At 40.7% G+C, this 12,224-nt stretch overlaps 1 protein-coding gene across 9 annotated transcripts in view; it reads left to right on the plus strand.

The window, feature by feature from the left end:
* The window catches only part of mib2 (MIB E3 ubiquitin protein ligase 2), a 212,291-nt gene that overhangs the window by 162,922 nt on the left and 37,145 nt on the right, over positions 1-12,224 (plus strand). For all 9 annotated transcript variants that reach the window (XM_043676270.1, XM_043676267.1, XM_043676262.1 and 6 more), the window contains 3 exons: positions 307-472; positions 5,667-5,800; positions 7,760-7,908. In XM_043676270.1, coding sequence (XP_043532205.1) covers positions 307-472; positions 5,667-5,800; positions 7,760-7,908 — 449 coding nt within the window. The remainder of the gene's footprint in view (positions 1-306; positions 473-5,666; positions 5,801-7,759; positions 7,909-12,224) is intronic.

A 12,224-nucleotide genomic window follows, 5' to 3' on the forward strand; every position in this document is an offset into this window, starting at 1 on the left:
ACCCAGTTTGACTATCGGAGGTGACTAAGTTGTGATATTATAAGCCTATTTTTGTTCCTTATTTATCCCCCATGAGTATGCAGGCCATTGCAGCACCAGTCAAGTGCTTTGGTAGAATAAATCAACTCAGCTTTGACCAGATATGGTTAAATAATACTTCAATCATTTGAGTTTTGAAGAAAAGTTTCAGATACTCCTGAATAAGAAGTTGCTATCTTGCTTTCTTCAATTTAAAACAATTTAAATTTAAACCAGTGTTATAATCTGGAATCTTTACACTAAATATTTCTGTTGTATACCCTGCAGGCATTGGGACAGGTTGGGAAGGTATTAAAAGTATATGGCGATGGAGATTTACGCGTGGGAGTTGGGGGTCAAACCTGGACCTTTAATCCCGCATGTGTAACTGCAGCACAACCAGGAGAAGTAGATGCCAACCTCATGACAACAGACAACACCAATGATTCAGCAAGTAAGAGATTCAAAACAGTAGTTTCTTGATTGGAGTTATTGCTTTAGCTAGTACCTCATGAACAAATATAATTATTATCATTAAATATGTGATGTAGCTTTTAAGATAATAGTGAATCTGTGAAGCTAGGTTTATGAAACAGAATTGGAAAATACAGCGAACCATACACCACTTCTAATTTTCACTTTTAAAAAAAAAAAGCTCTAATTCCGTAAATGAATTTCATTGTTTGTAAAGGGTAACATACACGAACCACATTCACTATAAAAGAAAAAGGTTGCCCCTCATGTCCTTTTTAAACTTTATCCTCTCACCTTGAAAATATGCCCCCGAGTTTTGAACTCCCCCACTCTGGGGGGGGGGGAAGACCCTTGTCATTCATCTTATCTGTGTCTCTCATGATTTTACCCCTCAACCTCCTATGCTCCGGTGAAAAGAGTCCCAGCTTTTCCAGTTTATTTTTATATTTCAAATTGAGTAGGCACTTAGAAATAAATTGACAGTATTACAGATCTATGTCTCTCATGATTTTACCCCTCAACCTCCTATGCTCTGGTGAAAAGAGTCCCAGCTTTTCCAGTTTATTTTTATATTTCAAATTGAGTAGGCACTTAGAAATAAATTGACAGTATTGCAGAGATAGGATGCAGCAGTAGGCCTGATTGGATCGTTTGATGGGGCAAATAGCCTCCTCGTGTGCAGTAAGAGAATGTGTCATCCATTAAAACAGGAATGATGGACTTCCACCCTTGCATTCCTTTTTGTCCTTGGCTCCCATAGAAACCTTTGATAAAATTAGGCTTCAGTCTGATGCTAGAAACGCACAATTTCAGTGTATTGTCATTTCTTAATTCATTATCATTATTTAATTACAATTAGCACCTTGGGGGCCAGCAACCACAATTCTATTAGTTTTAAAATATTGTTGGAAAAGGTTAGACCAGATCTAAAGGTTGAAGTTCTAAATTGGCAAACGGCTAATTTTGACGGTATTAGGAAAGAGCTTTCAAAAGCTGATTGGGGGCAGGTGTTCGCAGGTAAAAGGGTGGCTGGAAAATGGGAAGCCTTCAGAAATTAGATAACGAGAATCCAGAGTCCGTATATTCCTGTTAGGGTGAAAGGAAAGGCTGGTAGGTGTAGGGAATGCTGGATGACTAAAGATATTGAGGGTTTGGTAAAGAAAAAGAAGGAAGTACATGTCAGGTTTCGGCAGGATAGATTAAGTGAATCCTTAGGAGTATACTTAAGAGGAAAATGAGGGCAAAAAGGGACATAACTTTCGTAAATAGGGCTAAGGACAATCCAAATGGCTTTTTACAAATACATTAAGGACAGAAGAGTAACTAGGGAGAAAATAGGGCCCCTCAAAGATCAGCAAGGTGGCCTTTGTGTGGAGCCACAGGAGATGGAGAAGATACAAAATGAGTATTTTGCAAGGTCATGGAAGATATAGAATGCAGGGAAATAGATGGTGACATCTTGAAAACTGTCCATATTACAGAGGGGGGAAGTACTGGATGTTTTGAAACACACAAAAGTGGATAAATCCCCAGGACCTAATCAGGTGGGAACTCTGTGGGAAGGTAGGGAAGTGATTGCTGGGCCCCTTGCTGAGATATTTGTATCGTCAATAGTCACAGGTGAGGTGCCAGAAGACTGGACATTGGCTAGCGTGGTGCCACTGTTTAAGAAAGATGGTAAGGACAAACCAGGTAACTATAGACCAGTGAGCCTGATCTCGGTGGTGGGCACCTTATTGGAGGGACTCCTGAGGGACAGGATGCACATATATTTAGAAAGGCACGGACTGATTAGGGATAGTCACCATGGCTTTGAGCGTGGGAAATTATATCTCATGAATTTGATTGCATTTTTTGAAGAAGTAACAAAGAGGATTGATGAGAATAGAGCAGTAGATGTGTTCTATATGGACTTCAGTAATCTCGGTGGTGGGCACCTTATTGGAGGGACTCCTGAGGGACAGGATGTACATATATTTAGAAAGGCACGGACTGATTAGGGATAGTTACCATGGCTTTGAGCGTGGGAAATTATATCTCATGAACTTGATTGCATTTTTTGAAGAAGTAACAAAGAGGATTGATGAGAATAGAGCAGTAGATGTGTTCTATATGGACTTCAGTAAGGCGTACAACAAGGTTCCCATGGGAAACTAGTTAGCAAGGCTAGACCTCATGGAACACAGGGAGAACTAGCCATTTGGATAAGGAACTGGCTCAAAGGTAGAAGACAGAGGGTGGTGGAGGAGGATTGTTTTTCAGACTGGAGGCCTATGACCAGTGGAGTGCCACAAGGATCGGTGTTGGGTCCACAGCTTTTCATCATTTACATAAATAATCAGGATGTGAGCATAAGAGGTACATTTAATAAGTTTGCAGATGTCACTAAAATTGGAGGTGTAGTGGACAGCGAAGAAGGTTACCTCAGATTACAACAGGATCTTGATCAGATGGGCCAGTAGGCTGAGGAGTGCAGACAGAGTTTAATTCAGATAAATGTGAGGTGCTGCATTTTGGGAAAGCAAATCTTAGCAGGAGTTGTACACTTAATGGCAAGGTCCTAGGGAGTGTTGCTGAACAAAGAGACCTTGGAGTGCAGGTTCATAGCTCCTGGAAAGTGGAGTCGCAGGTAGATAGGATCGTGAAGAAGGCATTTGGTATGCTTTCCTTTATTGGTCAGAGTATTGAATACAGCAGTTGGGAGGTCGTGTTGCGGCTGTACAGGACATTGGTTAGGCCACTTTTGGAACATTGCGTGCAATTCTGGTCTCCTTCCTATCGAAAAGATGTTGTGAAACTTGAAAAGGTTCAGAAAAGATTTCCAAGGATGTTGCCAGGTTTGGAGGATGTGAGCTATAAGGGGAGGTTGAATAGGCTGGGGCTGTTTTCCCTGTAGTGTCGGAGACTGAAGGATAACCTTATAGAGGTTTACAAAATTATGAGGGGCATGGATAGGATAAATAGACAAGGTCTTTTCCCTGGAGTCGGGGAGTCCATGACTAGAGAGCCTAGGTTTAGGGTGAGAAGGGAAAGAAATAAAAGAGACCTAAGGGGCAACTTTTTCACAGTGGGTGGTACGGGTATGGAATGAGCTGCCAGAGGAAGTGGTGGAGGTTAGTGCAATTACAACATTTAAAAGGCATCTGGATGGGTATATGAGTAGGAAAGGTTTGGAGGGAAATGGGCCAGATGCTGGCAAATGGGACTAGATTGTGTGAGGATATCTGGATGGCACGGACAAGTTCGACCGAAGGGTCTGTTTCCGTGCTGTACATCTCTGACTCTATTAGCCATACAGCCACAAAACACAAAGGTATATTTTCTTCTGGTCACTTATAGTGCAAATACGTTGGAACAACACACATTAAAATCAAGCCTTTTTTAATAAACCGGCAAATGTCACTGAGCATTGTTTAGAGTGATTTGGAGGATGTTGCTGTTTTATAACAAAAGGATGTTAATGATGGCCAATGAGGAATGTCGAGGTCGGACACCAGGTTAAAATCCAACAGGTTTATTTGAAAGGAGCAGCGTTCCGAAAGCTTTTAATTTAGACTATAACCTGGTATCGTGTGACTTCTGACCTTTCCACCTCAGTCTAACACTAGCACCTCCACATAATGAGAAGGTGTGATGGGGAGATGTTACAATAAGTTCTTGAACTGTCTATTCCCCACCCCTCCGGTTCTGATTAGCTTTGTTTTATTTCTAGAATTTCTCTCTCAGCTTTTAGATAATTCCATAATTCCTACAGGTCAGTCAGAAACCAAAGCAATGACATTTTTCTCATATTTCATGACCAAATATGTGCTTTCAGTAGCCTCAGTCTTCTGCATTGTAAATCAAAAAATAATTTTGACGTACTCGCAACATTTCTGTTCCTCCAAGTTGAATGCATTTCAAATATACAAAATTCACTTGCGTAGTAAGTGAAATAGAACATTTATCAGCAGCAGATTGAAGCATGAGTTCATCAAATATTTGTGTGGGAGCCAAGGACAAAGTGAAGAAATGAGATTGGAAGTCCATAATTTTTGTTCTATTGCATGACCCATTCTCTTACTGCGCAGGAGGAGGCTGTTTGGGCCATCAAACAATCCAATCAGGCCCTGTAGCACTGTAAATTCATTTCCCATAAGTGCTTACCCAGTTACCTTTTTAAAATCATTGATCATCTTTAGTTCCACCACTCTCAAAAGCAGTGATTTTCCAGGTCATTGCACAGTAAGCAAAAATCTCAAATCTGTTTTTGTGGCATCAGTTAATGGAAAGTCTTTCTTGTGATAGTCTGTTTTATCTAAACCTATCTTGCGTACCTCCAAGGAGAGCAACCCAAGCTTCTGTAACCTAATCTTGTGTAGAAATCACTTCTCCCTGGGGTATGGGAGATACTCCTTCCCCTCCGTATGGGTATTTTGATGTTGATGTCTGCTGACAGAATTGACAAGTGTTCTATTGTCCAACCCTGATGAATTTCACCTTGAAACAAAATCTGTGCTTTTTTTTTCTTGAAAGAAATGCAAGCTGCTGATGGGCCTGAGCAGGTGCAGGTGCAGGTGGTGATGTTCCAAGGTCCATGCTGTAGTAGCTGACATTAGATGTTGGAAGTAACCTTAGAGAGAAGTGAAATGATCAGAGTTTCCTCCTTAACCCCTACTCGAAGTGTGCAATTCACAGATATTCCATGAGGAATCATTTGACTTAACTATGAGATTCCCATCTAGTCTTTGGTTGAAAGCAGCATTAGTGAATATTGGAAAATGCCCAATGATCTCTGCTTGCACCCTTCCTCTGTGACAAGGAGGAAAAATAATAGGAAGGAATTGAAGACTAGAAGAATCTGCATTGTATTTTTTAAAAGCAAAATTTTAAAATCTTGCATCAATTCTTAACATATTTTATGCCAAAGTTTGCAGTGAACAGAGGAATCTTGATTATCCAGCATTCGATTATCCAGCATTCAATTATCCGAATATCGGGTTATCCAGCAAAATTACAAGGTCTTGATGCTTGGCTAAACTGTTATCCAGCATTCAATTATCCTGATTTCGATTAACTGAACGAAATACTCCTCGCCCGTGTCTTTCAAATAAATAAGGTTCCTCTGTACTGGTTTAGTTCAAATAATTTTAGCCACAAGCATTAAGAATTATCTTTCTGTTCATGTACTGTAGGTTCTGTTATCTCTGTCCTCGAAAAATTGCTGTCACAGTCGACAGATCAGAATAATCCTGGACGGATAGTGATCGAGGCTGCTCATGGCAATGCTGCAAAGGTCCGAGATTTGGTTCAGAAATATCCAGAGAAGGCAAGTGAGCCTGCTTACTTGAAAATTCCTCTAAATTCATCGCACAGTTTATTTTGTGGTAAACCACATTTTTGTGTATCTGTGGGGAGTTGAGTGAGAAATTACTCACAGGACATTACAGGACCATTGGTATAGTAACAGTTTAACCCCAAAGTTTCCTGACTGACAAAGGGTTTGTTTCATGTTTTTGATCTGGAATTGTAGATTTTTGAGGAAACTACAAAATATATGGAGTAATAAAATGGATACAAGTACTGATGTGATTTTCTTTCATAAATCTGAGGGGCTAACTTTTTTGATTCTAACAACCTGCCCAATTCTAATCAAACTTTTCTAGTTTTGAAAGTTCCACAAATTAAGCCCTTCTGCCAAGGTAAATGGTCCCTGAATGTTTCTAGGAGACAAAGCAGAACTGTCCTCTGAACCTAACACTGGTATCTTCTGAACTGAAATGAAAAATGTGTTCCTGAACTGACCATCGGAAATAGTGGATGTGTTGGTGGTGGTTTTGGATTCTGGAGGGTGGCAACCAGAACCACGTTGTTTAAAATGGAGGAAAGGAAAAAACCCAGAATTAGAGTTTTAGCTGAACATGATGAGTGTGGAAAATTCTGAAGTCAGTTACAATTGTTGTGTGGTAGCATGACACCTGTGGATGTGATATATTTGTATTTTCAGAAAGCTTTTTTTTGCCGGAGTGCCACTTGAAACCGTTGTTGCTAAAAATCAAAACACATGGGATTGGTAGTAATATTGTGGCACAGGCTGGGAATTGGAGAGCAGACAGGAAGTATAAAGAATGAGTTGAAGGCAGTGACAAGTGAGATACCATGGGATCAGTACTTGAACTCTGACCACCTGGCTTAGAGGTAGGGACGCTCCCACTGCACCACAAGAGCCTGAATCAGTCAGAACAAACACCTGTTTACCTGTTAACTGGAACTGTTTGATATTGTCATCTAATCACTTGTTTACTAAATTAATTTGACATTAACAGGTGAACTGTCTGATTTGATACATTGCCATATTTAAGTAGGATATGCATTGCATAGTTTTGATTTTTGAGTGGCTGCACAGAATGGGACTGGTAGCAGTATTGTTAAACCATTGCAGAATTTATTTATTGTAGCTTATGACTTTCTCTATTGCAATTTTTATGAAGGCCACTATCATAACAAAGAAAATGGGAAATATTTAGTTGCTGGCATTTTTGCAGTGCCCAAAGATGCTCCTACATAATCACTACAGTTATTGAAAGAAATAGCAAATAAAAGATTAAGTGTAACAAAACAGGAAATACATTCCCATATTGAATTGTGCAGCCTGGAACATAAGTCCGGAACCATTTTAAACATAACAATGCTGCTTGAAGAGCCAAAAGTTGATTGGCATTCCTTTCTGTTGTTCTTTTATATGAGCAACCTTATAACTTGCACCCTGCTATACTTTTTGCAAATCAAAGGAATTTTTGTGACCCACCTGTCACTTATGTGAAAGTTTGGATTTTATTGACTGGGTTCCTGGCTGAGACAGTCATCGTGATCTATAACACAGAAAAGACCCTTTGGCCCATTGGGTTTGTATCGATCAAAAACAACCAAGTGATTATTCAAAACCATTTTCCAGCATTTGGTCCATAGCCTTGTATGCCTTGGCATCGCAAGTGTACATCTAAATACTTCAAGGTTTCTGCCTTGACCACCCTTACTGGCAGTGAGTTCCTGATTCCCAACATCCTCTGAGTGAAATGACATTTCCTCTCATCTCCTGTAAACCTCCTGCCCATTACTATGCCCCCTGGTCATTGATCCCTCCAACATGGGGAGAAGTTCCTTGCTGTTTCCACCCTATCTATGCCTCTCATAATTTCATTCATATTTTATACAAGAGAGTGATGCTGCAGAAAAAGCTGCTTATGAAACATTCACTGACAAGTCATTCAAATATTTTCTTGTGCAGGTTGACATTAAGAATCAGGGCAAGACGGCACTGCAGGTGGCTGCTCATCAGGGGCACCTCGAGGTGGTGAAAATTCTTCTGCAGGCAAATGCTAAGCTGGAGATTCATGATGAGGATGGTGACACAGCACTGCATTATGCATCGTTTGGGTATGAAGGCTGGTCTTTTTGTGAATGTTTTAATGCATGTGTAACCAAGCTGGGATCTCATTTTGTAAAATTATATTGCATCCCCTATCCCTTTCTATGAGCCTTAAATTAGTAAAGCATGCCAGTTATAAGTTGCCGATGGGTTTTTCATTGTGATGAATTGACCAGCCTACCCACACCCTGCCATGCCATATGGAAAGGTAACCAGATCTCGCTCTATGGACAGTTAGCGTACGTCCGCACCCTAATTTACTGTGTGACGAGGCATTGGCAAACTCGCTGTATTGTCTCATGCTGCTAACTTGTTTTCCAACCTGTATGAAACAATGAGCATGATGTTTTAGTTACCTAACACATGCTCATTGAGAGAGTACTTTATATTTTAAAGATGTACAAATTGTACATTTTGAAACTTGAGGGTTTGGCAAACACAGCGCCATTGAAATGAACAGCAAAATCAAATTTTAAAATATCTATCAGTAATTCCCAAGATTGTTATTATCCTCCAGAATTATTGTTCTCACTTTTTTGAAAGTATCTTTTGTTTGTTTCTGAGATATGGACAGTGCTGGCTGAGCCAGCATTCATTGCCCAAACCTAATTGCTGTTGAAAAGCTGGTGGTGAGCTGCCTCTTGAACCACACAGTCAATTGGTTAGTGCACCACAGTGTTCAGGATTTTCACCCACTGACACTGATATAACAGCTTGATATAGTTGCAAGTCAGGATGGTAATCTGCTTGAAGGGCAACTTGCTGGTGACTGTGTTCCTGTGCATCTACTGTCTTTGTCCTTTCCCGCGATGGGAGAAGTCACAGGTTTAGAAAGTGCTGTCTTTGGTGCTGCAGGGAGTTAATGGCATACATCATGTCGAAGTTACAAATGGTTGCTTCTCTTTGTCAATGTTGTAGGAAGTAAATATTGAAACGGGCAGCAGTAAGCCATTTGGCCCTTCGAAGGTGATGAATGGGGTGCCATTTAAGCAGCTGTTCTGTTCTGGATGGTGTATAGTTGGAGCTACACTCATCCAGGCAAATGGGCAGAAATGATATTCGACTGAACATTAACAGAGTTAGCCTAATATTGGTAGTAAATAAAATGCTAAAGTCTAATATAAAGGATACAGTAACATAGCTCTTACAAAATCTCAACAGGATTCAACAAAATCAACATGGATTTTGAAAGAGAAATCACATTTGGCAATCTAGTGTTTTTTGAGAGTATAAGTATTAGAATAGATGTGAAGGAACCAGTGGCTGTAGTACATTTGGATTTTCATAACGCTTTCAAAATCCAACATAAAAAGTTAGTGTGCAATATTAAAGCATATGGGATTGGTGGTAATGGGTTGAGAATTGGTTAGCAGTCAGAAAACAGAAGGAATAAATGAATCTTTTTTGGAAAGGCAATGATGAGCATGGTACTATAGGAATCAATACTTGAGCCCTAACAATCACAGTCTATCTCCGTGATATGGATGAGGGAATCAAATGTAATATTTCCAAGTTCACTGGTGAAATAGAACTTGGAAGAATTGTGTGTGGTGAGGTGTAAGTAAAAAGGCTTCAAGGCAAGTTAAATCATTTGAATGATGGATGCGGTACAATATGTACAAGAAAATCAGAATGGCAAATTATTATTATAAATGATAAAGATCGGGAAAGGTTAATGTACAAAGGGACCTGGGTGTCCTTGTACACCAGTCAGGAAGCAAACATGCAGGTTCAGTGAGAGTACGAAGTCAAATGGTCTGTTGGCCTTTATTTCAAGAGGATTTGGGTACAGGAGCAATGATATCTTGCTGTTGCTGTACCAGGTTGAGTGAGGTCACACCTGGAGTATTAGAACAGAGAACGATCGGCTGACCTATGAACTATTCTCAGTTCGTCCCCCCCTACACTATCCCATCATTATCCACATGCTTATCTAAGGATTGTTTAAATCTCCCTAATGTGGCTGAGTTGACTACATTAGCAGGTAAGGCATTCCACATCCTTACCACTCTCTGCGTAAAGAACCTGCCTTCGACATCTGTCTTAAATCTATCACCCCTCAATTTGTAGTTATGTCCCCTCGTACAAGCTGACGTCATCATCTTAGGGTGGACAGTGAAAGTCTTTTTCCTATCTAATCCTCTGATCATCTTGTATGTCTCTGTCAAATACCCTCTTAGCTGCCGCCTTGCCAATGAGAACAGGTTCAAGTCTCTCAGTCTTTCCTCATAAGACCTACACTCCAGACCAGGCAACATCCTGACAACTTTCCTCTGCACCTTTTCCAATGCTTCTACATCCTTCCCGAAATATGATGACCAGAACTGTACACAATGTTCCAAGTGTGGCCTCACTAGCATTTTGTATAGTTGCAGCATGATATTGCAGCTCCAGAACGCAATCTCTCTACGAATGAAACCTAACACACCATATGCCGCCTTAACAGCACTATCAACCTGGGTGGGCAACTTTCAGGAATCTATGTACATGAACTCCAAGATCCCTCTGTGCATCCACACTACTAAGAATCTTTCCATTGACCCAGTACTCTGCCTTCCTGTTATTCTTCCCAAAGTGCATCATCTCACATATAGCTGCATTGAACTCCATTTGCCACCTCTCCACCCAATTCTACAGTTTATCCAAGTGCCCCTGCAACCTGTAACATTCTTCCAAACTGTCCGCTACTCCACCGACTTTAGTGTCGTCTGCAAATTTACTAATCCATCCACCTATGCCTGTGTCTAAGGCATTTATAAAAATGACAAACAGCAGTGATCCAAAACAGATCCTTGTGGCACACCATTAGTAACTGGACTCCAGGCTGAATATTTTCCATCAACCACCACTCGCTGCCTTCTTTCAGAAAGCCAGTTTCTAATCCAATCTACTAAATTACCCTCAATTCTATGCCTCTGCATTTTCTCCAACAGCCTTATCAAAGGCTTTACTGAAGTCCATGTATACCACGTCAACTGCCCTACCCTCATCTACATGCTTGGTCACCTTCTCAAAAACTTAATGAGGTTTGTGAGACACGACCTGCCCTTGACGAAACCATGTTGACTATCTGAGATCAAATTGTTGCTTGCTAGATGATTATAAATCTTATCTCTTATAATCCTTTTCCAAAACCTTTCCTACAACAGAAGTAAGGCTCACTGGTCTATAATTACCTGGGTCATCTCTACTGCCCTTCTTGAACAAGGGCACAACATTTGCAATCCTCCAGTCCTCTGGTACTAAACCTGGAGACAATGACGACTCAAATATCAAAGCTAAAGGCTCTGCTATCTCCTCCCTAGCTTCCCAGAGAATCCTCGGATAAATCCCATCCGGCCTAGGGGACTTGTCTACTTTCACTCCTTCTAGAATTGATAACACCTGTTCGTAACTAACCTCGATCCTTTCTAGTCTAAAATCTCGTACCTCATTCCTCTACTCTACAATATTCTCCTTTTCCTGAGTGAGCAGTATTGTTTGCAGTTTTGGTCGCCTTACCTAAGAGGATAAGCAATGCAGTGAAGGATCATTAGACTGATTTGCTAGGATGGCAGAGGTTATTGTATGAGGAGAGATTGGGTCAATTGTCCCATGTTCACTAGAGTCTGGAAGAACTACAAGAGAACCCATTGAAATTTAGAAGCTCTGACAGGACTGTACAGAATGGATGATGTTTCCCCTCGCTGGTGTACTCTAGGAGAGCAAGGGTTCACAATGTGATGATATGGGGTAGACTATTTAGGACTGAGGTAAGAGAATTTTTTTCACTCGCAGGTTGGTCAGCCTATGGAATTTTCACCCATGTTATGTTGTGGAGGCCAGCACACTGAATATTTTTAAGAAAGAAGTAGATTTCTAGGTCTCAAGGGGTAGGGAGTGTGAGCAGCCAAAAGGTGTTGCGATAGAGGATCAGCCATAGAGTCATACAGGAAACAGACCCTTCGGTCTAATTCTTCCATGCTGACCAGACATCCTAATCTGACCTAGTCCTTTTGCCAGCATTTGGCCCATACCCCTCTAAACCCTTCCTATTTATGTACCCATTCAGATGCATTTTAAACATTGTAATTCTATATACATATCACTCTCTGTGCAAAAAGTCACCTCTCAGCCTCCAACGCTCCAGGAAAATAAAATCCTAGCTTGTTTAGCTTCTCCCTATAGCACAACCCTCCAATCCCAGCAATGTCCTTGTGAATCCTTTCTGAACTCTTTGAATTTAACAACATTTTTCCTGAGGAGTTGCAAATGATGCTGAACCTTGTGCAATCATCAGCAAAAATCCCCCACTTTAGATCTTATGATGCATCAGCTGAAGATG

This window comes from Chiloscyllium plagiosum, chromosome 34 (assembly GCF_004010195.1).
Source record: "Chiloscyllium plagiosum isolate BGI_BamShark_2017 chromosome 34, ASM401019v2, whole genome shotgun sequence".
Taxonomy (NCBI): domain Eukaryota; kingdom Metazoa; phylum Chordata; class Chondrichthyes; order Orectolobiformes; family Hemiscylliidae; genus Chiloscyllium; species Chiloscyllium plagiosum.